Here is a 25,496-nt window from a genome sequence, read left to right as displayed (position 1 = left end):
TTCACATAATACCCCCGAGGATATCAATACTTTATAAATAAATGCCAAATAACAAATACCTCTGGGTCGGGTAGCTCAATTGGTTTGAATTAAACGATTAAAGAAGTTGAGGAGTTAAATATTCAAAAATTAAAAAAAATACTAACATTGACCTATTAAAAAAAAGACTTATTGAGGGGAAAAGGTTACTTTGTACATATTAGAACATGAATGACCCACTGCTACATGATTGATCAACAAAATTATAACCTGTACTCAGTCACTATTATATAGCATTGAAATTCAACTGGCCTCCTCATCTGTGCGACATTGAATTGCCGAATCAGGTGATAACTTAAACTTAAGAACCTTATGAAGCTGACACACAGGTTCGACTTGCTTTGTTGGAGGTTGACTTGAATCAATTAGTCTTGTTCCAGAAAACAGGTTCGTTTCTGATGGTCCTGTCTCTTTATGAACCACTGGGGCATCTGCACAACGGGGATGATTGATTAAACAGCTTAGTAGGGCAGTTATCTTTAGATAAACAGCTTAACTTAAGCACTTATAACTTAAGCTATTTCTATAACAAAATATATAAAAATAAAGTCAAACTATTTTCATATATGTAATAAGCTTTTTTCATAAGCTATACTAGAAGGTTTATAGAAATAAGCTGAAACCAACTTATGGACATGTTATAAGTTGTTTCCATGAACTCTCTCAGAAGTGTGTATGCCAGTAGATAAGTTCAAATACATCAATCCAAACAAGCCGTAACTAAGAGGCAAATGAAATCAAAAGTAGTTTTATACAAAGCTTACACACATGTCTTCCATAAAACATGATTATCTAAATGCAAAATTTGAAAGACATCATTATTGGAAGTGATTAACCGTTAGCTACAATTATAGGAACATCTAATTAACCAATCAGTTGGCAGCTCGATAAAATTAGAAGAGGATGTTCCTCGTAGGCTGAAACTAATACAGTACAAGTGTTCATTTTTAGTCTGCTTAACACTCTAACAAACAACAAGAGTGGAGGAGCAACAACTCAAGTGGACTATAATTACAAAAACCATCACAGGTACTAAATCATTACAATGAAGTAAATGCATCAATAAGTTGTGCAGTTTCTTTACTAGGAAATATCAATAACAATATTCATGTAAAAAACAATGATACTTCATACTCAGAAAACAGGAATAAAAATTTAGTAAATCCATCACTTATATAAAAAAAAAAAAACAATTCACTCTTAAACAACCAAGAGCTTAGAGTATATCCTGACAAATTAAACATAATTTCCAAGACCTAACTCCCTACTTCAGAACTACTCTGCACCCATCAACTGTAACTCACGTTGTTCTGAAAAGGCGATACATGTTCCGATAGTCTCCTCATATTCTCCAATCTGTAGACAGCAATGAACCATGACAATACTTAAACGCTCGTATCATTCATTCAGAGCAGCGTAAAACATAAAAGAAGTAATTCAAATCCCCAGCTTTGATTAAATTATCAAATGGAAGAATAACCAAAGTTATTAAAAATCATTTCCAATGTTGTCAAATAGTTGCTATAGCGATACTATAGTGACATAGCATAGTGGAATTTGGACAAACCACTATTGTTCCGCGATATGTGATGTAGCATAATAAAGTGTTGTCAAACTGCAGCAATAGCGGCACTATAACGCTGTAGCAAAGCGGAATTCAAGCAAACCACTATTTTCCGTGATCCGCAATTGACAACATTGGTCATTTTACCTTCCTGGAATTTCTAGCTCAAACCAACATCATAATTATCTACCTAATCCTATATATAGCATTAAAGAAACACATCTAAACAAATGGACGGATTTCATCACTACATTTAAATAATTTCCACCAGATTCAGATGAGAGCATTTGGCACTTAACTAAACATTCCAATTCATCAAATTGTAAAAGACAGGGAATATTAAAGTCGGTAACTTACCAGCTTAAATTTGTCATCAATGATCAATATTGGGTTTAAAGTATCAAGACCCTATAATTAACAATAAACTGTAATATAAGCATACTATGTAGAATATAATAAATAACAAATCAATATGAAAATAAATTTTAAATTATAAAATATGAGTAAATACTAGAATTGGTCAATGAAATTGTAAGACAGTATAAATTTAGTCCCTCACATTATTGATATTTCAAAATGATCTATGAAATTCAACATTTTTAATCAAATTATTTTTAACCAAATTCGTTCTTCTTGTTTTTTTTTTGGAAGAAAAGAATTTGTCCCTCTGTTGATATTTGTAGGGACTAAAATGACATTAAGTATATAATATCATCGATGAATTTGAAACCATGTAAATAGTGTCAGGACACATTTGATAAGATCCGGGACGAACTTGATTAACATTTTGCCATTCTATGGCCCATTTTGGAGTATTATAACGTACTGATAGAGCATAGATAACAATTGTAAAGTAAAGCAATGTTAATAGATAAAATAGATGAATTTGTATTATTAAAGGATGAAGAAATGACTGAACAATCTGTTAGGATCCAATATGAGGTGGTGTTTTAAGTAATTAGTAGTTAGTTAGTTAGGTTTAAGTAGATTATTAGTAAGTGGCCCGTTAGGATTAGGATTTAATAATAAGAGGCCCATTAGAGTTAAATACTAGAATGTTCTCTTTATTTGTATATAAAGGGGAATTCTTAGGAGTTTAGAGTATGACAGATTGAGTTTTTTGTTTAGGGCCAGAGTAGGATTCCTCTCTGAGTTATTTCGGAGTTTTGCTCTAGGAGTAGTTAGAGAATCTCTCTTCTACTATTTTACTATTTTCGTTCATATCAATAAACCACCCTATTTTCTTTATTCACTATTTGTTTCTTCTTTTACCTTACTGTTAGTTCATTGGTAGGATCCTTGAGGTTCCTATCACAATCTGCAAAATGCATCCCAACGCAAAGCTCCACAGTGAGAAACTCTCACTGCCACCTAACCATAAGGTTTTAACAGAAATATGATCTAAGATAATCCTTCACACTCTCCTCATGCTGTCTCTTATAAGTTATAACCCTTCCCTTCCTAACAGAATATTGCCATGTAATTCCTACTTCTCTATTCATTCTCTCTATTGGGCTAAGACTCGTATATAATCTAGTATCATATCACGTACTTACCTATAAAACACTGACACAGACACGACATTGACACAAGTAATAAATTCAAAAAGTGAATTAATTGAATGTAATCACACATTCGATCAGAAGTGTCGGTGGTACAAAGATACTATAGAATATAATATTCAAGAATTAAAAATTAATAAAACTGGTGAATTAGATAAAATAAATGACTGAGGAAATTACTGAGACGATTAAGAAAGAACTCACTTTAAGAACATAGTTAGCATTTGGTGGAATATCAATTAGGCCATAAACACCATCCAAGTCAAGCAAAACATATTCATCTTCATCATTTGATGTTGCATTTGCCTCCATAATTCCTATTATGTATATGGAAGATTGAAATTTTGAATTGAAAACTAAAACATCATGCAAAAGATAAAGTGGAAGAAGGAATGAGACAAACCAGCAAATCAGAGTTTGAGATGAACCATAACAGTTCGGTTCGGTTAATAGGTATGCAAATGGTATAATACAGATAGTGTTACTGATAAAATAGAAACACTAATCATTCTGAAGTTAAACAAACCAAAAATAAGCACCCTTAGCACAACATATGATATATAAGTGCTTCTGAATAAGTTATTTCTGTAACAATAAACTTAACCAAAATCATACCAGAAACAAAATCATCATACCCAGAAACAAAAATCAAACAAAATCATATCCAAAAACAAAAATCAAATAAAAATATAAAATCATACCCAGAAATCAAATTCAATATACCCAAAAATGAAACTCAAAAAACATCATACCCATAAACTAATTTATACCTTAGGAATCGCAGAAGAGGTGAAAGTGAGAATCGCAGAAAAGTCCAGAAGAAGAAGAGTGAGAATCGCAAAATCAATGAGGTCACATTTCGGTTCCGTTCATGTGAGCTAGCTTCGATTGAGTGAGAATCAGAGAAGAAGAGGTGAATTGGATTGAAATTGAAATGAAAGTAGGGTTTAGAAAAGGGTTTGGTTCATGATTTTTGTGTGAAAATTTTCCAGAATAGTGAGAACTGAATTGAGATGTAATGGTTAAGTTCGGTTCACAACAATTAACCGAGTTTAATAACCGTTTGGTTTAGTTAGTGAATTGTTTTTAAAATAACGGTTCAGTTCAATAACTCATACAATAGTTCAGTTAATTTTAGTTTAGTTCACTTCGGTTAACCGGTTCAGTTCAGTTTTTGGTTATTTTTGTCCACCTCTAATCGAAACACATCCAGATTTCATTGATTAATTTTTGGTGCACTAACATACTAATATGTTTGTTAAAACATCATATAGGAATTTCAATGTCAGTTTAGTGGTGTCGGCTTCCTTCTGACTCGAGTGTGCTTCTCTCTAAATTCGAGTTCTATTTTTAATCTCTCTTAAATATTCATAGCAATTCCTTTTGTTTATAGGATTATACTCCAAATCATTAGGATCTTACATTTAAGATTTGGATTTTATCAATTTGTTCTTAGAATTCATTTTTACCGTCTCAATTGACCACTCCCAAATGAACTATGGGATTCAACGTCTTGAATTAATCATGTTTTAGATCAGAAACTGGGTTTTAAAAAAAAAAACACAATTATATCATGTTCATCCATTCTTAAGAGTTTTTAGAAGAATTCATTTCAATTATCTCTATAGAGTTGCACAAAGAATAAATTTTCTTAGTTATTGTTAGTGAAAAATTGATAATATAGTTTTTGAAGATCTAAAAATTTAATATTAAAGCATCAAAGATTGCACTAAGTATGATCTTTTCACATAGAATGCTCTTACAACTTTCATAAGTAAAAGTCTTAATCATTGATATTAATGGAAAGCTAATGACTAGATTACATTACAATTGACAAACAAAGGAAATCATTACCAACCTTTCCACATTACCCAAATGAAAGCAAATCAAATGACACTGAACCTTCCACTACAGACAAGCTTTTCTCCACCTAAATTTCCAATGCCAAACCTACCTATGTGCCAATTCTCTAAACCACTCATAAACCTTAATACATATCAAGAGGGATCATATCTCTCTTTTGTTGGTGTGCATTTGGTTTAGTCAAAAAGTGCTTTTGGTTAAAAATAAAGTTAAGTAAATTGATTTATGTTTGATAACCTTAAAGGAAATGGGTTAAATAATGAATTTGAGTGTATAAATCACTTTTAGAGGCAAAAATAACAAATCTTAATCTCAAGATATAATTAATTCTAGAGACAAAATCAATTATAGTCGAGAAACTCCAAACACAACAAAATCAATTAATCTTGCTTGCATCTCAATGAAATTTGATAGTACTTTCATTAAGCTATAAGTTAATAGGGGTTTTATTTGAACATCTAAAAGTTGACAACGTATTTGACACCATATAAAATTACATCACTTATAACCACTGAAAAAATGAAATTGTATCTACACCTTAAATAAATACGGTGTTGGACAACAAAATTGTTGTCCAAGTAAGGTTTCTCGCAAATTAAAGCATCAAGTAGCCGCACATTAATACTGCAGTTTGGTCAATATCCAAACAGAATCAACCTATGTTAATAGTGAAATTCACATAAACTTCCCTTAATAAAATAAATAGTATGTTGTTAACAATTATCAATTAATATTGAGAATGAATTACATGATCATTTTCAAATAATAACTTAGACAACAGCAGTTGTTACATATTTGCTTCTATACTTCTTGCTCAAGTCTTCTATGTTGGTATCATCACTAGTATTGTTGAGGAAACTAGAAAACCACTCAACTGAAAGTTTAGGAATCCGTTCAAGTGTCTGTCTATCCACATAATAAAGTCCAAATTTTTTATCATATCCACTATTCCATTCAAAGTTGTCAAACAATGACCATACCATGTATCCTCTTACATCGGCACCTTTTCTGCACATAATCAAATTTAGCCTCTGTCAACAAACAAAGTATAATTGAAAACATTCATAGAAAACAAGGTTGCTACTCATATATTTGTTTTCATCATCACTCACCTCATGGCTCTAAGCAAAGCTGCAAGGTAAGCTTTATGATACTCTATCCGTTTGAAATCATGTAGTAAATCATTCATTGTCATGCCTGCGTTGAGTGGCGAAGAATATCCTGCAACAAATTTTGAGCAGTCATCCATGATATATTAACCAATTCATAACTCCAGCCCAAATTTACATACCAAAAAACTACCTTCAAATAGTCACTCCTTTCTTTATCTCTTAATTCATATTGAAGTGTTTGATATCACACAAGTGATCAAGCAAAAACATATAAAAAAAAAATGAGATCATATAATGTTATTGAGTATTCACGCACCATTTTCTGTAATATACATGGGCATGTTATGATATTTTATCTTTATGTAGTCTACAATCTTCTCCATGCCCTTTGGAACTACAAAGAACCATTTCATTCCTGTCTGCACAAAATAAAGGAAATCATATCAATATTTATGTTCATTACAATCATAACCGATTATCAAATAATTGTTCATGAGGTCTCAGCATACTGGTAAGAGCCAGACCGTGTAATCTCAAGGCATAAAGTTCAAATGTTATCAGTGACAGTTGTAAATTGACCACTAATGTCACAATTTAATAAATAATAGCCATTCCTCAATCTTTAAAAAAATCCATTATCAAACATTAATTGACAAATTACTTACAAGTTATAACCATATACTATGAAGCACGGATACTCCTCGGATTATTAGCGGTGTCGGTGTGTCAGTATCCGCGTCGTGTCCGGTGTCCGTATCCGTGCTTCATAGACCATATAACACAATGACAAAAACAGTTGGACTACATATGAGTACCTGATCACCAATTGGAATGCCATCTCTCATCCCAGTTGTTTGCAAAAAGCCTTTTATTGGACGAGCTGCTTCGAGAGGGCAAGTAGAGAGGTAGCAATCCTTGGCATAGAGAGCCCCGTAGTTATTGATGCCAATGAAGTCCAGGCTGCCTCTTAGGAGGCTCTTCTCCTTAGATGAGAACCTAGGCAACTGGCTCCCAAGAATAGAGCGCATATCAGCAGGGTACTCGCCAAAAACTAGGGGATCTAGTAACCTTGCCATCAGAAGAGCGGAAAAAGTTACTAAGAAAGAACGATAGAGCCATTTTCTTTTAATTCATGTCACTAATAATGTACATTCAAGACGCGCTAGTAAAACACTATACCACTTTCTTCGAAACACCCACACCCTCTCTTACTAGTTGACGTTCAAACAAAATAGTGAGGCCTATTTGAATTTCAACTAATAGAAAAAAGTAAATTGAAAAGATAGTGGTTTGCTAGGACCATTTGTATGTTTAATAGTTTATGTATTAGACATTAATTATTAAGCCAGAAGCAAAACTCTTCTCTTGGATTTCACTACTTCTTAATGACTTACCAGCCTATGACAAAAGCCAAGGCCCTGTTTGCAGCTTGTCTATCACATTCTTCATCTCTAAGAGGTTCATACATAAAGGTATGTGCAACAATACCAATGGTTCCACCTTGCTTTGCCTGGATAAACATCAATTCAGTACTTCCCACCTAACGTAGAAATGTTACAAATAATGCTTTCAGTATAGGTGCACTTTTGTTACCTGATATTGTTTGCGGTATAAATCAACAGCCTTAGCATGTGACAACAACATATTGTGCATAGCAAGGAGAGGCTCAACATCAGAGTTGCCAGTATAACAGTTTCCAAAAGGAGGGGAACAATGACCAGGAGGGTATGTTCCTCTCATAAAACCAAAGTCGGCAACAAGATTTGGCTCATTTATGGTGACCCAATACTTAACCCTATCTCCAAAGCTCTTAAAACAAATTTCAGCAAAATGAACAAAATCTCTCCTGCAAACACCAAGTAAGAAGTGACAAACTTCCACTGATCTGTTAACTCAAACTTTTGGACTACAATTGTGCAAGAGATTTCATCAACTCGTTGGACAATTCATTTTAAGAAGTGACAAACTTCCAAGTTATTCTTTATCTAGCATTATACGCTATGAAGCACTCACACAAACACGGACCAAATACGACACCGACAGGTCAACACCAATAATAAATTGAGAATATTAAATGATTGAATGTAACCAAATGTGTTGCTGTCGTGTCGGTTCTGAAATGTGGATGCTACATCATTTTTACATTACTTAACTAAAAAAAGGAGAGTAGTGAATTTACTGAATTAGGGGACTAAGCCAACCACCATATCTTTGTTCCAGCTCTTCTGGCAAGTCTTGATGGTGAATTGTCACAAATGGCTCAATTCCTAGATCAAGCAAGCCATGACCGGATTTAGGTATAACAGAGAACAATCTCATACTGTTATAAATTAATGAAAACAACTCTTCATTACAATAAATATACATACATATAAAGTGAAGATAAAGGTGCAACAAATCAAATTTGCTACTAAAGATTGAAAACTATCACCTTAGAGTTAAAGTGAATTAACATTTCAAAATACAAAAGAACTAAATGGATGTTGTTACTCACCTCTAAGCAGCAAATTGTCAATAAGATTGTTGTAGAACATAACCCCACTTGGATTTATGTCCCCATATATTCCTCCTGTTACAGCTCATGAACAAAGACTTAATTAAGAATCTAATTTGAAAGATAAAATTGTGGAAACTAGTTTTGTGAATAATTGGAGAATACTTACTAGGTAAAATCCTAGTCCATGAAATTGAAAATCTATATACATTTATCCCAAGTGATGACATCAATTTGATATCTTCCTGTCAAAAACAATCATTCAGATTTTAAAGAGTAAACTATATTTAGTTAAGTAAATTATAAAGTTAAGATCATATTACTCAATTTTTATAGTCATTACCAAATAGCGATGGTAATGATCATTTGCTATATCACCATTCTCATCATTATTTATCATTCCTGAAAATTTAGCAAATTGTATTGTAATTATTCATTTTCAACATTAAATTAAATTATATAACTACTATATGCAAATAAAAAAGAAATTTACCTGGTGTGTGACTGAATTTATCCCAGTTACTTAAACCTTTACCATCTTCAAAAGCTGCTCCTTCAATCTATGAAGAAAAAAAAGGAAAAGAATCTCATTAATAGAAACAATAAAATGAAAATATATCAGAAGAAAAAAGGAAGTTGAACAAGTGTATACTTGGTAAGAGGAAGTGCTTGTTCCAAAGAGGAAGCCATTTGGGAATTGAGATCTATTGATTTCATCATCAACTTTATGAGAACTTTGGACATGTAAAAGAGAGAAGCAAAATAGTGTAAACACAACATGCATAAACCATTTTTGCATTTTCATTCAACTGTAGAGTGTGGAGCAAACACATTATCAGAGGTAAATATATTCTATCAATTATTTATGACATATGGCCCATATATATTGCAAGTTGTTAGGTAATTAGATTCATATAACAATGATGTGTGTATCATATGATGCCACATTGAACTCGTGGAAAATGATTACGACAGGATCATGAAAAATGGTTGATTGGTATATTATACTGTTTTACTATTGAGAGGTCCAATTCAAATCTCTTAACGGATCAAAAGAACAAAAATTACAGAGATATTCAATTGATAAAATGAAGTTATAAGAGAAAAAATACAAGCCAAAATCAGTTCCTTTGTATCAATTTACTGAGTACCAAATCTCCTAGGCTTCAATCTCTTGAAGAATGGATTTCAAAAGATCCACGATGGATGATGGTAGAAAATGATGGAATGTGATCATGACTGTATTAAATAATGTAAAGGTTGTGTTTTAATCTTAAAAATTGGACCCTAATTGAAAGAAGTACCAAAAACTCACTTGGATGAATAAATTATGAAGTATAAAAATATTTTTAATAATTAACACGCTTAAAAGTTACTCTACTGGTCTGTTTGGTAAGACATGTCAATGAGCTTATAGCTTATAAGCTCGTCTGACAAATATAAAGGACAAAATCAAGTATTGTTAATCTTGTGTAAAAAAAAAAAAACTCAAGTATGATTAAATTAGTTGAATTAAAGGTTTATTTACACTTTTAACCTCTGCAAATAAGGCGAGTTTTAAGTTTAGTTCATTTATTTTGTTCATGTATCAAGAACACCGTAATTGTTATAGCACAAGGCGTGCCAAAACAATCACGAAAATATCAACATCCAGTAAGATTACAACAAAGTCGATCGATGCTCATACATACAAGCGGGCTCGACCACCAATTATGAGTACCAAAAGTAAAGACCACGTTACTAGCTTTCAACCACCACATGGAATTTGATTTTACTTTATCTAACAACTGTCGTAGAGAACAATTACGATCACGAAACAATCTGTCATTCCGTTCATTCCATAAAGTCCAAACACGCTGAAGCCAAATCAAGTGGAAGAGAGATCGACGCGATTTCAAGCCACCTACATATTGAATAAATTGCATAAAATGATCGGTAGGAGCATGAGAATCTACCCCTTCGACACCAAGCCAAGCCCGCACCATAGGCCACAAAGCACCAAAGAAAGGACAAGACAAAAACATATGAGACACATCTTCAACATGCCCACATCTCGTGACACAAAGCCTAGCCTCCATCGGTAAAATGCCGCGATTTGTCAGATTAGCTCCATCCCCCACCCTCCTCCTAACACAATCCGTAAACCAACCCTCCCCACCCTCACATATCCCGTCTTTAATCTTGACTATCTCCCTCCACCACGAAGAACAGCTCCGACCCCCATCCTCCAAACCACCATCCGCCACACCATACCTAGCCACCAACACCCTACGCCACAACCCATCTCTATCAACTAACAACCGTCAACACCATTTCCCTAGCAAAGCAATGTTAAACTCTCTTAATCTCCTAACACCCAGCCCCCCATACTCCCTCCTCAAACACAAAGAATGGCAACCAATCCACGAAATTTTTCTTTTATCCTCACTACCCCCCCCCCCCCCCCCCCCCCCAAAAAAAAAAAAAAAATTATTTAACAAAGATTTAATGGAAGAGATTGTACCTGACGGAGCTTTGAAAAAGGAAAGTGCATAGACAGGAAGTGCAGTCAGGACGGATTTGCGAAGAATCAGACGACTACCAAAAGAAAGGAACCGACTATGCCAACCAGACAATCTAGATTTTATACGATTAACAGCATGCTCCCAAAATAATAACCGGCGTGGATCACCCCCAATCGGAAGGCCCAAATAGAGAAACGAAATTTTACCCACTTTGCAACCCAACATAGAAGCCTCTTCAGACAACCAAGAGGCATTAATATTCACCCCCACTAGAGAGCTTTTATGGAAATTTACTTTCAAACCAGACATCGCCTCAAACAAAACAAGACCGGCCTTCAAAGCACGAACATTAGCCCAACTTTTCTTCCCTGTCAGGAGCGTGTCATCCGCAAATTGTAAATGAGACACCACTACTGGATTATCGCCCCCCACACTGTAACCCGTGAAAACATTTGCATCAACCAAGGCTTTCATCAAGACATTCAGACCTTCAGCTGCTAAGAAGAACAAGAAGGGAGATAGAGGATCACCCTGACATAAACCCCGCTCAAGAGGAAACTCATCCGTAGGACTGCCATTCACTAAAACTGAAGTTGTGGCGGTACAAACACATTCCTTAATCCACTTTCTCCATAGCGTTGGAAACGACATACTAACCATCACCTCCTCAAGGTACCTCCCAATCAACAAAATCATACGCCTTTTCAAAGTCCACTTTGAACAACAACAGATCCTTCTTGGATTTACGAGCCTCATCAACCACCTCATTAGCTATCAGAATACCATCAAGAATTTGCCTATCTTTCACAAACGCAGATTGAGCATCCGACACAACGCTCACAATAACTTGTCTCAGCCTATTTGCTAGAATTTTTGCCAAAATTTTATAAAGACTCCCCACCAGCGATATAGGTCTAAACTCATTCAAAGATTGTGGGCTCTCAACTTTAGGAATAAGAGTAATGAACGTAGAATTAATACCTTTCGACAACCTCCCATTCGTATGGAATTCAGTTAGAAATCGCACAGTATCATCCTTCATCTCAGTCCAAAAATTCTTGATAAATCCAAAATTGATACCATCTGGCCCCGGACTCTTAAAACTGTCACAGTCCCACACCGCTGCCTTAATCTCTTCCACTGAAAAAGGTTTTTCAAGTTACTTATATCTGCTCTTGAGTAAAGTTATTAGTGAGTTAGATTTAAATAACTTGTTTAAGGTCTTAGGTTGGAGGGATTGAGTATTAAATATTATTAAAAATCATAAATAAACAATGTGTGCATGTGAGACCCTTAAGCACTAGAAAAATGGAATTCTCCATTATTAATGTTTTAAGTATTTTTGACTATAGAATTCAACATGTTTATCACCCACTTGATCAAGTTGTAAACACATTCGCAACGTTCCGTTTGAATTTATCTTTATTAGGATATTTCATGAGTCCGACTTCGCTCCATTTAACAACACTCCATTTATCCCTTTTCACTTCATTGATGTATGACATTTGACAAATGAAAAATCAAGGGTTGAGATTAAAAGTTGTAGCATAATCACTTTTCTGATGAAAAATAAAACAACATGCTCCTTTCTTCTTCTTTCTCAAAAACGGTATCCACGCTCCTCGTCCTCCACTACCATGGTTGTCTCTCCCTCTCACAATCGTTCCTCGCCCTCCACCACCACCACGAGCTCCCCCTTCTGCTCCACCGCCTCACACAACTCACCGTCAATCTTACCGTCGTGAATTTCGCCGTCGCCGTTTTATCATTCAAATCGCATATGTATTACCGATTTGAATCAAAATTTTGAGAAACTTAAATCATGTATTTTGACCAGTTCCTGTACAAAGCAAGAACCACCATGGATTTCAAGTAGAGCGATTCAGCGGCTGAATCACTCAACTATAAACCATTCATTCTCCAGTAAACCATTCATTCTAAATCATTCATTTTGACAAACATATGAAGCAACTCTTCTTAAAAGAATAAATTTTTCCATAAAAACATTAAAAAAAAGTCAAGGTTGTCATTCCAATTTCCAGAATCCTGATCTATGAATTTTCAAATCTAATTTCCTTGAAAAACATTAGTTACACATAGGGGAAGAGGGGAATCGATTCATCTGAAAGGGGCGCCTTCAACGACGTCGAAAAAGGGTGCCGATAACGGCACCGGCAAGGGAAGAGGGGTAGGTGACGTCGATGATGATGAGGAAGAAGGAACACGTCTGTCACATAGAGAAACCAACGTGATCCTTTTTTTATCTTCTTTTAAAATGTCTCTATCATTCTTGATATTTTTGCCAAATGTTTGAAATGGGGTAAATTGAGGAAGCTAAATGGAGCAAAGATGCACCCATATTTCATGTTGTTAGCGGTTGCATTTAGAGTGCACAAATTACAAATTTGTACACCGTAAACAAGTTTATCTTGACCATTTTAGACTGCACTATATTTTTTTTTTAATTCTATATCATATTGTCTTCATTCTCTACGAGTACTTTTTGTTCAGATCTCGAATTTTACATTCACACCATTGGTAAATCCCAACATGAACTAGACATGTTATTCATGACTTAGATCATGTCATTGCCGCCTCTGATAAATCGAATTTGAGATCCATGAGATAACCATGTCGTTCCTCTTATAAATATCATTTTTCACACCACTGATAAAACGGCGGGTAGAGGTAAAAAAGTTAAAATCATGAACTTAGATATCCACCCAAGTCAAAATCCGAACATTGAGAGAGATAGAAGCTTAAAATTGAGAGAAATAAAAGAACACAATTTTATTACCTCGCTTTATCCGAGACAGTCCTCCTAATGCTGAAATAAACAAAGAAAATTGCGATGATTTTGTCATTTAACAAGGTACCCCTACTCATAACCATCATTTAAATCATACCACTATCTAACATGAGGCTATCAACAAAAATATTCAACATGAGTTACCACGTTCAAAAAACAAGGACTCAAATAATAGATAAAGACGTATGAGTCAGGATCTGTTGACACCAAATTTAAACCCTCTTTTTTTTAATCAAAGGCTATTAATAGTTCTTCAAATAAGCTCCGTGCGTAGCTATTTTACCAAACACACTGGATTTTATTTTTTTAACAAATTTACTAAAACTCCATTAGAAAAGCTTTGTTTTCTTTCCACTAGATCCAGTCGTGAATAAATTAAAGGTGTGGGAATTCGATCTCAATCTTCAATCTTCACTCCCGTTTGTTGGATAGAAAATCCTAACAAAAAATGTATGCAAAGGTGTGGGAATTGAGTTTATGAATGAATTAGAAATATTAGATAGTGAATCATGAATCATGGTTGGTTGAACAAACAAAAGAAATCAAAAGAAATCAACGATTAATATTTAGTGTCAACGAATTCGTTGACACTAGGTGTCAACGGATCCTGACTCATATATGTGTTATAATTACAACCACCATACAGATAGAAAACACCCTCCCCTTGTACATGCACACATATACATAATAATCAAGTCATGCATATTTAGGCACCAAAAAATAAAAAAGCTTTAAATATAAAAATCAAATTAATACAGCTTTAGTTCATGTCCAAGTATTACATTCGGGAAATATATAAAAAAAAAAACTAAACTACTCCTCTGGCAATTTGTCCTTCAAATATTTCAGAACAGCTTTAGTTCCTTTATCCAAGACAGTCCTCCTAATGCTGAAACAAATAAAGAAAAATTGTGATGATTATGTTAACCGAGCTCTCCAGAAGATCTAGCAAATCTATATGCTTTGTTTCTATTTTGTTAAATTGGCAATGCTTGAGTTCCAAAAAAGGGGCATAGTCTTATTTTTTTGAAGAAAGTGAAAGCCTTCAGGGCATAGTCTTTAAAAAGTTGCTTCTTGATGATGATATTTGTGTTCATCTTGGCGCATTAGGAAATTGTAGGCTCTTAAGTGCAAATATATTAAAGATTCCAAAACCATTTTACACTTGTAGAATCCAAACTACTGCCACAATGTTCTACATTTTGAGAAAGCATTAGAAAGATGGGGCAGGAGGTAACTACCTTCTAAGTGGGTTCCCATCAAGTCTCAATGCCTGAAGGCTTGGTTCCAGCAGGCCCTGATTAAAGTAAATGAGATGAATCAGAGTGACATAAACAAGCCAAAACTAATGCAAAGATGATCCAAATGACATTGACAGCATTGAGTAGAACAAAATAACTACCATCTGTTTTTTCTCTTTTATTTTATTTTTTTTAACCGTTTTACATGCCAGACATCATTGAGATGATCAATTTCTATAAGTTTAAATTTGTATAACCATTATAATTTTAGTAAGAAATGAAAAAAAAAAAAAGTTAACAAAAGGATAAATGGCAGTGTTTGTTTCTGACCAGCTCAGGTGGAAGGGATGAGATGTTGTTATTAGATAGGTCAAGCTCCACGAGAGAAGTGATATTTTTTAGCCCCTGAAAGTAGTTGAAAGGTGAGCAGCAACACATAAAATACCAATTTTAAAAATAGAAAAAACACCTATTTTAAAAATGGATCATTGATCTATAAGACAGGTTTTATGAGCTGAGATTGGCCACACATGTGAATACTTAGCACTCGGTGGTCAACTACAAATGTAATGTTAATGTAAAAAAGTAACCTACACTTGTAATGCAAGTCTTCTTTCTTATCACTAATATTTTAAGAAAATATGATTAGGAATTCAACCTAGGTAAAGATTGAACTGTCTTTTATCAACCATCATTTTATAGTAGACAAAAATCCGAGTTCACGAACATACAACTGTAAAATACATTACCTATCATAGAGAATAACAAGACATGAACATCATTATGACTTGAGACAAATTAGTGGACTCAAGTTACTGTTAAGCCAATATAAGCTTTGCTAAGATTTGAATTTTAAGAGGCAAAGATACAAATTGCTAGACCTAAGGTTATACCCACTGTCAAATTAAAATGAAGTTAAAGCATATTATCACAACTTTGCAAGCCTAATCATGTTTTTTATCGCCCCCAAAAAAAGTTACCTCTGGAATTGATTGAAGGGAATTCTGACTCAAGTCAAGGATCCGTAGTTGATGCAACCCCAATATATCTGACGGGACTTTAGTGAGACGCATTTTTCTGTGGAGTTGTAACATTAAGGTTAATCAGAGGATCCCAAGAAGTTAAAAGTATATGAATTAAGTGTTCGTGTGTGTGTGGTGGAGTCTTATTGCCTATTGCACATCCTGCAGCTTTCAACTAACCAACCTCAGGTATAGCTCTTGAAGGTTTGGCAAACTAGAAAATGAAGGGCCATCTAGTAATGAAGCTTCATTACCACTTAGATCCAGGATCTGAAGCTTAGGCACCGCTTCAAAACCATTGGAAGGTATCTGTTGTTGAATTGACAGATAAGGTCAGTAATACTGTTATACCACACTTTTGGTTTCAATTTATAACAGAAAATAAAGCAAATCAATACATATTTTATACCAAGAGTAAAGAGATGTTTTGAAATATTTCATCATATAAAGCCGAGAGCATGGCTTTTATAGGACAACTATCCTAATGAAGTTTTACGAAGTTCTAATACTTACCAACATTTTAGGCATAGATTACCTTTCAATTTCTCTTATTTTTTACTTTCTCTGGGGAGGAGGATGAGAGTTAAGACACATTATCGATAACAATGGAGTAGAGTACAAAAAAAGAAAAACTGATACATCGATAAAGGAATTAAACATGCACTGTCGATTTTGTTTGAATTATCTAAATATAACTCTTTAAAGCTTTAAGCTATACTAAAAGCAATGGCCTTCATCAAGAAAAAAGAAGAATTAATTATATGGATTTTACAATTAACCAAAATAGTTATTATTTTTAAAGTGCTATGGCCTGCAATGATTCTTTTACATGCCGATGACATAATTCATTTTACAAGCAAAAGATCAGAGAGAAATTCCCAAATAAATTAGTCATTACCTGTCTGAGGGGATTGTAGTCCAGCTTCAAACATGAAAGACTCGAAAGTGATTTAAGAACTGAACCTGGCCAGTCTTTAATTTGATTCTTCGATAAAATCAATGTCTGGAAAGTGTAAAATATACAAATGAATTAATAGAAAAGTTTAAGATGGACAGAACTCAGAAGGTCAGTTTTAAGTGCTCTTTTTCGACCTTAAACCTTAATCATTCAATAAATTATTATAATTTAAAGGTTGAAAGTAGACAAGTGATGTGTTTCAAGCATGACATTTAATGAGATAATCACTCAACAGAGAAAGAACGGTTTACCATATAAGAAATATTTTACTTTGTATATGAAAATCTGAAAATGATTAAGAAAGCACATCTTCCTTCTTCAAATTTAGGGGAAATTTAAGGGTTTTCACCATTTTTTTTTTGTGTTTAAAATATCAGTTTACGCACAAAAACCAGTGCATATAGAACTTACAAAGAAAAATGTGCTTACAAATAATACTAAAACTCAGAAATATGAAACCAGAAAGAGAAAATGGTTGAAAATTTATGCAATCAATTCACATGAATACATATGGCCAAATTAATGCAGTTTGGGCTTTCCAAGTACGAGGAAAGTAAAATTAATTACCAAAAAGTAGCCTACAAAATCATGTCACTTATTGTGCTTGTGGTTATTTTTCAGCAATGCAATTCATAAGCCTCTCTTTTTTAAAGGTCTGTCATCAGTGTTCCTTTACAGATGGCAGTTGAAGGATTACTTTGTCACAAGCAATGGGAACCATTATTAGTTAAACTTCAAAATTTTATTTTGAACCAATCTACAGGGCCCTCAATTTTTACAAAGGTGTGCCCATATTTTTTTCAGCCTTACTGCAGTGTTTAAATGTTCAAAATTTCACGTGACCAAAATGACTTATATAATTACTGGTCAACAAACATACAGATTCTTTTTAGTGGGGAACTCATATTAAGATGATGACAGTGCCTGTCAGTACCAGAAGATAGCCAAATCAACTTGTAAAGCACCTTTCAGGAATTAAAACCGGAAGAGAATGTTTAACCTGGAGGGAAACACAGGAAGAAAGTTCAACCGGCAACTCCTGGATTGAGTTTTTGGAAAGATCAAGTCTTATGACCTCCTCGGATTCCCATACTTGAGATGGAATAGCACTCAACTCTAACCCTCCCATAGAAAGTTCCTGAGCACAATTAGAAATAGAACTGCAATTAGCAAGGAAAGGTTAAATTAATAGAATCAGAAAGACAGACACAATATAGAACAGTATTTTCTGCTTCAATTCATTCAATTTTGAACTCCAAGTTTATCAAAACTCAAAAGTATAGGAAATCGCAGTATTCGCTAGATAGTTTATCATGTGATTATATCATTTCTGAATCCACTGTCGTCCTCACTATAATCAATTTAGATGTTAACACCACGGCTAATGCAAAAATAGATACTCGATATTTGTTATATTCATCAAAAAATTATTCTTAATCAACTTGATTTTGTTCTTTAATCAATAATGAATTAATGAGCACTGAGTTAAGGGCGAGCCATGGTGCAACGGTAAGGTTGCTAACGATGTGAAATCTTGGAAAAACCTCTCCGCTTGCAAGGGGTAAAGTTGCGTACATCTAACCTACTCACCACTTCGTGGGAGCCTCGTGCATTTGCTGCCCTTTAGTTTCTGTAGAAATACATGGTTTCAGCACTCCATGCCTCTAGACTCTCTCATTCAACATGGTACCTAGAGTCCATCATAGGAATCCTCAAGAACTGTATCTACCCAGTGAACCAACCGTCCTCTCGCTACAAATTTTCAAAAACCATGTTTATAATTCATTTTCCACCGTGCCTTCACTTTTTTGGCGGGATCTTCAGTTTTTCGGCAGTTATACATTGGACACCAGACAACTATAGATAGTGGGCTGGTGACGACAGTAGCTAAAACAATAAACAAACTGAAAGATGGTTGAATCAGAAAGCTTTGTTACCAACTTGATTGGATCTAAATTATTCCCCCTATATTCACGAGGGCGTACAGATATATATACAAGAAAAATAGCATCAAGATCCCTGAACTCTGAGATCAAATCAATCAACCTAAGCCATTTATGGTTACAATCAATATTATCTAATTATATGTTGTATAATAACAGGAAGAAGGAACACATACTAATTACGATCACAATCAACATTATCTATTTTTATGTTGTAGTGTAGGAAAGTAAGAGTTGTGTGTGAAACGTATCACATGCCAGTCTTAGAGCAGAGAGTACTCTCTATGGGAATCTCGGCTCTTGAATTTGTTCTTGAACAATTTGTGATTGCAATTTAATAAAATTCCCGTTTTCATTCAATACTGGTGTTCTATCAAATGCTAACACACTCACACATAATATGAACAGTTCATGATCAACAAGAAATCTATGCAATCTACGGAATGTATGATTTCCTTTTCAAAAGATGCAATACCTTTGAAGAAATAGATAATCGGGTAGCCATTGCAATTATGTCCTTTTTTGAAGTGGTTGCAGTTTCAGAATCTGCAGAAAATATCATATCTAGACTAAGTAAAAGGACTCAAACTTAAGTTGTGTGTATGATGCTAATGTTGCTAAGACTGTAACATACCTTCACCTTGAGAAAGTCTACTCCGGAGAAATCTCAGTAATGCTGGTGTAGGTCCAGTGACTAATGAGCTGATGAGAAAAGACAAGTCAAAAACATATAAATACTAATATTGACAGCATAAGGACCAAACTACTTGTTGTACCTTCTAAGAGTCCGCAATGGGTTTCCGCTAAGCAGAAGTTTCCTCAAGCTAGTCATCTTGCCTAAACAAGATACAATAGTAAAGTATTTATTTCTTCATTCATGTCAAATTATTTCCACTTTTTAACTGTTTCAACACATAATAACATCATACAGTAAGGAAGTTGAGATGCACTGTGGCTCCCTAGCTAAAGGTTCGAGTATAACATATAACAGGTCATAGCTTGTTCAAAAAATCATATAACAGGTCATAGAGCCAGACCCATCCAGGTAATGGTGTCCATTCACTATTTCTGATGAGTCTAGGACACTTGAAGAGACCATAAAAATGGTGAGGATGCAGAATAGTTTCCATTTACTATTTCCAGTATTGGTGTCTATTTAGTAGATGAAATAGCTAGAGATATTAAACGGTACATATTGGCACGCAAAGAAACATAATATTGGTGAGGATGCAGAATGAACATGATTGTTTATATTTTGAAGAATAATTCAGGCCAAGACATATCCTGTCCTTATTAGTGCTTCTTAAGAACTCTTTTGACATGGAATGTTGCACTGCTTTTACAATATTATTACTTATCAGTATCTTTGTAATTTTGAGAGACACTTAAATTAATATAAAGAGGGGATCTAATTGAGGTGAAAAATTTGTTTTCCTTTATATTTTCTGGGCAAACTTGTATACTTTTTTCATTAAGCAACTGTTGTATTTCCAAAATAATGCAACTAGACCTACTATCATAATGCAAAAACTTGCTGAACTTACCCATTTCAGGAGGTAACCCACTCAATGAATTATTTGAAAGATTCAAGACTAAAAGACTCAATTTGCATGCCTCCACAGGATAGTCCTTCAGCTGTGAATATACAAAGTCAATAAACAATCAATCAAATAATCTACTGTTAAGGAGAAAGAGAACAAAAGCATCAGAAGCAAAAATAGTAACATAGCTATAATTGCCAGTATTTCAACGAAACTCTATGTAAAATAGTTCTTTTCCTTTGTAATAAGAGTAATACAAAATAAAAATAAAAATATTCAGTCTTCCATACCTGGTTAGAGTGAAGATCAAATGTCCCAAGCCGAGAAAGTTCTCCTATCTCCACTGGTATTGTAGAAATATTATTATTCCTGAGTTGAGTTTAAAAAATGCAATATCTATCAGAACTGTGTAAAAGTCATCAGTAAAAGAAAACCAAATGAATAATATGCTTATAACAATATGAAGACTTGCATCAGAATAGGTTAGAATTTGACCCCAAATAAAACTCTGCAAGTGAATGACAACCAATGATTGATGAAGGGATTGATGAGATTCCTGCATAGACACACACATACAAATTCCACATCAAGATGAAAAAGGGAGAAACAAAAATATTTGACCATTTATTTGAAGAACTCATTGTTACCAGCGCAAGTGGTTGGTGCGCAGGGTGTGTGTGTTTTAAATCACGGGATACGGAGTTCAATTTCTATTGATAAAAAAAATAAAATACTCACTGTTCTGATGGAGATCAAGACGAATTAAACGTGAAAGGCCTCCAATGCCGACTGGTATGCCATTCAGCATGTTTTTTGCTGTAATAGTGTTAACAATAGAAACAAGTTTAACAAAACAAAGGATCTACATATAAAACTAAAAGACCTGACTGATATCGTTGAAGAGAACAAAGGCCCTAACCTGCATTTAATTCTGTAAGCATTGTCCATGATGAAATGAGATTTTCAGATATCACTGTAAGCTTGTTTCCCTGGCAAAGACAAAAGGACAGTTTAGTGAGACCACTGCTTACTGAAACCATAATTTCTCAAAGACTCGGGGAGATGTTTGTCATCAATAAACATACGAAATTTTGCTACTAGTTACTACCTCCATATCTAGCTTAGACAATTTGGAACATTTTGCTAAATCTTCTGGCAAGCTTGCAATAAGATTGTTTGATCCCTGCAATAAGACATCAAAAATCGCCATTTCATCATACATGGCCATATGAATACAGACCAGCAAATAGAAGACTTTTTAACAGATTTCATCCGTTAAATAGCAAAGGCAGGTAAAAACAATCTTCATTGATAGATCTATGTATGCTGTATAACCTAAATGAAGGAGCGCGAAAATCAAAAAGGTAAAATGCAATCTATTTGATGAAATCCTCCCACAATTGAGAGAGAGAGAGAGAGAGAGATGTACAGTTAATTAACAAGAAGGAAGGTTCTTAGAAACTAAGTAACAGGAATTGAAAGAAAAAAAAATCCTTTTATTCAACAACCAAGCCTTATCCCACTAAGTGGGGTCGGCTAGATGGATCAAATTACGCCATAATGTTCTATCATATACCATATTTCAATCCAACTTATTAAATCTCTAGATCTTTCTTAATAGTTTCTCTTATAGTTTTTCTAGGTTTTTCTCTGCCTCTAGTGATCTGACTACCCTCCATCTGATCTACTCTCATTATTGGAACAAGATAATAATTTGGCCAAGAAATTTTGTTGCACTTCTGTTTTTACCACAAGGGAAACTCCTTCCTTAATCAAGCACCCAAAAAAACATATCACTCTTTATTCTTTGAATTACAGTTTGGATACTGACCTTACAAGTATCTCACTGCTACCAACCAGTATGTGTTGTATTATAGCTAATCGTAGATTCGTAGACACTAAAGTAGGGCCTAACAACTAAACTCCATTTGTACTCTTAAAAAAAGATGGGTCAAGATCCTCTCCATTTTTTCCAGTACCAAAGGTTTGGGAATATAAATACAATAATGTAACATTTGGTGGGTCCAGTTATATAATATAAACTTCAAAAATCTAGTAAAGGAGAGGGAAAATCGAGAGAGAAAATGGAGAGGATCTTAACTCAAAGACAAACTAGAGTACTTGACAATATTCCAAGGTTGAATTCACATTAACCACAAGCATAATTTGATGAAAGCAGTAACAGTAACCATTTCAATGCCAATGAAGCATCATAAGCCAACCACACAGCTAAGATCAACACCCAACATTTTAAGTAAGACAAGGCCAGTACCACATTACCTTTAAGTCCGACAACGCCAAGCATCTTCCTAGCTCACTAGGAAGTTCTGTGAGCTGATTATTTGAACAATCAAACCTAAAAGAGAAAATGCAAAACCTAAGTGATTTGCACAAGATACCACATGCATAGAGTCTAAATCGACGTCAAATTTCCCATATCATCAATCAATTGATAAAAATGAACATGGAATGCGTCATACTTCACAAGTGACGCAGCTGATCCAATCTCCTCCGGTATTCTAACTATCAAATTATGCGAAACATCCAACATCTTCAGCTCTGGTAGCCTGTAAAAGTTATAAACAACAACGAAAATCCAAAAATTAAAAACCGGACAAAACTAACATAAGCAAAATTAACCAATTCTAAAAGAAAGACTCACTCTCCAATGGCAGCAGGAAGCTGAGAAAGACTATTGTGGCTAAGATTCAAAACAACGAGACAAGATAAATTTCTGATATCTTCCTTTAACAATTCAATACTATTGTGAGCCAAAATGAGTTTCTGAAGCTCCACAGCCTATAAAACCACATAACACAAACAGCATTTCACGTTTCATTTCACATTTTGAGCCTGTTTGTATTGGCTTATTTGAGCTTATCTACTAGCATAAGCATTGTTTGGGAGAATTTATGAAATCAGCTTATGACATTTTCATAAGCTATTTTCAGCTTATCTCATTACCCTATGTTTGGTTCCACATTTGATCATCGAAATTGATTCTGAAGGTGTAAAATTGATTTTGACATGTTTGGTTGCTCTCGAGTAAAACTGATTTTGCATCCAGAATTGATTCTAACTTGAAGCTAGAATTTCAAGTTTTTGAGTCTAGATGTGATTATTACACTAAAATTTATTGTTCAACTCATTTTTACATATAAAATGTATACAAACATAAACCACTTTTAAGTGAAATCAATTTTACAAAATCAAATTCATTCAAAATCAATTTTTATGACCACAGCACCAAACATAGACTTAAACTCTCTAGGATAACTTATAAAAACAGCTTATAGCTTATGCAAAAAGAATTTGACTTTACTTTATCCTTAATATAAAAATAGCTTATACTTATGCTATGTATCCGAACAAGGCCTTCATTTAACATTTCATTTCAATCTCAAAGTTTGGTTCAAAATTTTAAAGAGTGAGCCACCATAATAGTCTCTCATATTGTACGGCACTCTCAAATAGATCCTAAGATTTAATATCTCAGAAAGGTACCTAATTCTATTAAAATAAAACTACTTACTATCAATCAATCAGGTCCTTATATTTTAACCACTTACTTTCTATTTGGTCCTTGTATTTAACAATAACCACTTATTATCAATTTAGTCCTCCTTGACTCAGAAGGACTAAAAGTAAGTTGAATGTAAAGTGATTTGTGTTTGGATACATTGTAAAAGTGAGTTGAACTATAAATATGTGTGTAAAAATCAATTTTAGAATCAAAAGTTACAAATAGTAGAATCAATTCTGGAGGCAAAATCAATTCTACATCTACAGAAACCAAACATGCACTTAAATGAGTAAAATTCGACATAATCATGCACTTAATAAAAATATTCATAATCTTATGGATCAGGTTTGGTGGTTTATTAAAAAACGTAATGGAATTACCTCCCACCATTTATCATCATCGCCACCGATTCCATCGAGATTGCGATAAACTTCAACAGGGACTTCACTGCAAGTGGAATAAGCAACAAACAATAATGCAAAAAGTGTGAAAGGAGCGAGAGAGTGTGAAGAGAGATGAGTGGTACCTGAGGGAGCGGTTGGAGAGGTTGAGAGAACCGGATGATCTGGCGGATTTGAGAAGACGATCCATGGAAATGGCGCCAACTTGATTAGATCGGATTCAGAGCGAAGAAAGAAATGGTGATTTTGCATCTAAATTCTAAATTTCAAATTATGTGATGTGATAAACTAACTAACTACACTTCTAGTTGGATTTGGTGTAACATCATCATTTCAGAGAGAGAAGTAATTCGTTTCATCAATTCATCTCTGTTGGATTATAAAAAATTATTTTCATTATGAAACAAAAACATTATTATGACAGAATTTTTTTAATTACAATTATAGATTAATTTTTCTAAAAAATGAGAGAGAAAAAAACTCATTTGTTATATTCATTTGAAGAAGTTATTGTTTTTGCACTAGATTCGGTGTATTTGGCGAACTTAGCTAAATGTTAAGTAGTTGGAGTTTTTTGGTTCAAGTCCTCACAAAGAGAAAAATAAAAATAAAAAAAAACTAACGTAACAATTAACATATTAACATCTGTGTTTAAAAAAATTAATTTGTTCGGTAGTGATCATAGAGGCAACGATCGCGTGCTGTGTTCTGGCACGGTGGCGATTTAGTCTTCACAACGGAGCAAAAGGTGTCCGCAAGTATATTAGCCTCCAACATCCAAGTTAGTGTGAGAAATGAAGTTGAATATGTCTAAGTGTGTGGAAATTAATCGTATATTGAGGGTGACGCGGAGTCACCCTTATATACGTGAAAGCGGTGTTAACAGCTTTCGAAATGCGACGCCTTATCAGGGGGCCATT

The 25,496-nt window shown here is 34.1% G+C and overlaps 3 protein-coding genes across 6 annotated transcripts; all 3 read right to left on the bottom strand.

The window, feature by feature from the left end:
* Positions 1-4,212, bottom strand: LOC25487364 (general transcription factor 3C polypeptide 6). Of its 2 annotated transcripts, XM_013609274.3 has the most exons (5): positions 3,936-4,210; positions 3,370-3,482; positions 1,961-2,011; positions 1,344-1,395; positions 41-470 (listed from the first exon to the last, which is right to left on the bottom strand). In XM_013609274.3, the coding sequence occupies exons 2-5, from the start codon at positions 3,475-3,477 to the stop codon at positions 283-285; spliced, it is 399 nt and encodes a 132-aa protein (XP_013464728.1). In that variant the 5' UTR covers positions 3,478-3,482; positions 3,936-4,210; the 3' UTR covers positions 41-282. The 2 variants fall into 2 exon arrangements, with proteins under 2 accessions (XP_039686655.1, XP_013464728.1); XM_039830721.1 differs by lacking the exon at positions 1,961-2,011 and having other exon boundaries at positions 1-470; positions 3,936-4,212.
* Positions 4,213-5,544: 1,332 nt separating this feature from the next.
* Positions 5,545-9,477, bottom strand: LOC25487363 (beta-glucosidase 18). 2 transcript variants are annotated; one of them, XM_013609272.3, is made up of 12 exons: positions 9,287-9,477; positions 9,128-9,194; positions 8,978-9,036; positions 8,804-8,879; positions 8,635-8,709; positions 8,320-8,407; positions 7,734-7,986; positions 7,535-7,650; positions 6,956-7,208; positions 6,457-6,559; positions 6,141-6,249; positions 5,545-6,036 (listed from the first exon to the last, which is right to left on the bottom strand). In XM_013609272.3, exons 1-12 carry the CDS (start codon positions 9,437-9,439, stop codon positions 5,799-5,801), a joined length of 1,590 nt encoding a protein of 529 aa, XP_013464726.1. In that variant the 5' UTR covers positions 9,440-9,477; the 3' UTR covers positions 5,545-5,798. The 2 variants fall into 2 exon arrangements, with proteins under 2 accessions (XP_013464726.1, XP_039686654.1); XM_039830720.1 differs by lacking the exon at positions 9,287-9,477 and having other exon boundaries at positions 8,804-8,875.
* Positions 9,478-14,564: 5,087 nt separating this feature from the next.
* On the bottom strand, positions 14,565-25,042 carry LOC25487362 (plant intracellular Ras-group-related LRR protein 6). Of its 2 annotated transcripts, none has more exons than XM_013609269.3 (21): positions 24,702-25,042; positions 24,556-24,622; positions 23,315-23,451; positions 23,133-23,219; positions 22,933-23,008; positions 21,761-21,835; positions 21,572-21,641; positions 21,391-21,468; positions 21,148-21,208; positions 20,943-21,021; positions 20,656-20,746; positions 19,888-19,948; positions 19,752-19,813; positions 19,587-19,657; positions 18,169-18,306; positions 17,109-17,213; positions 16,395-16,519; positions 16,169-16,265; positions 15,519-15,593; positions 15,189-15,244; positions 14,565-14,836 (listed from the first exon to the last, which is right to left on the bottom strand). In XM_013609269.3, exons 1-21 carry the CDS (start codon positions 24,764-24,766, stop codon positions 14,761-14,763), a joined length of 1,752 nt encoding a protein of 583 aa, XP_013464723.1. In that variant the 5' UTR covers positions 24,767-25,042; the 3' UTR covers positions 14,565-14,760. The 2 variants fall into 2 exon arrangements, with proteins under 2 accessions (XP_013464723.1, XP_013464722.1); XM_013609268.3 differs by having other exon boundaries at positions 19,746-19,813; positions 24,702-25,040.
* Positions 25,043-25,496: the final 454 nt, after the last annotated feature.

The sequence above is a fragment of the Medicago truncatula genome, chromosome 2 (genome assembly GCF_003473485.1).
Source record: "Medicago truncatula cultivar Jemalong A17 chromosome 2, MtrunA17r5.0-ANR, whole genome shotgun sequence".
Classification (NCBI taxonomy): domain Eukaryota; kingdom Viridiplantae; phylum Streptophyta; class Magnoliopsida; order Fabales; family Fabaceae; genus Medicago; species Medicago truncatula.
Note: the sequence above shows the minus strand (reverse complement) of the source record. Positions and strands in the feature narration are given on the sequence as shown.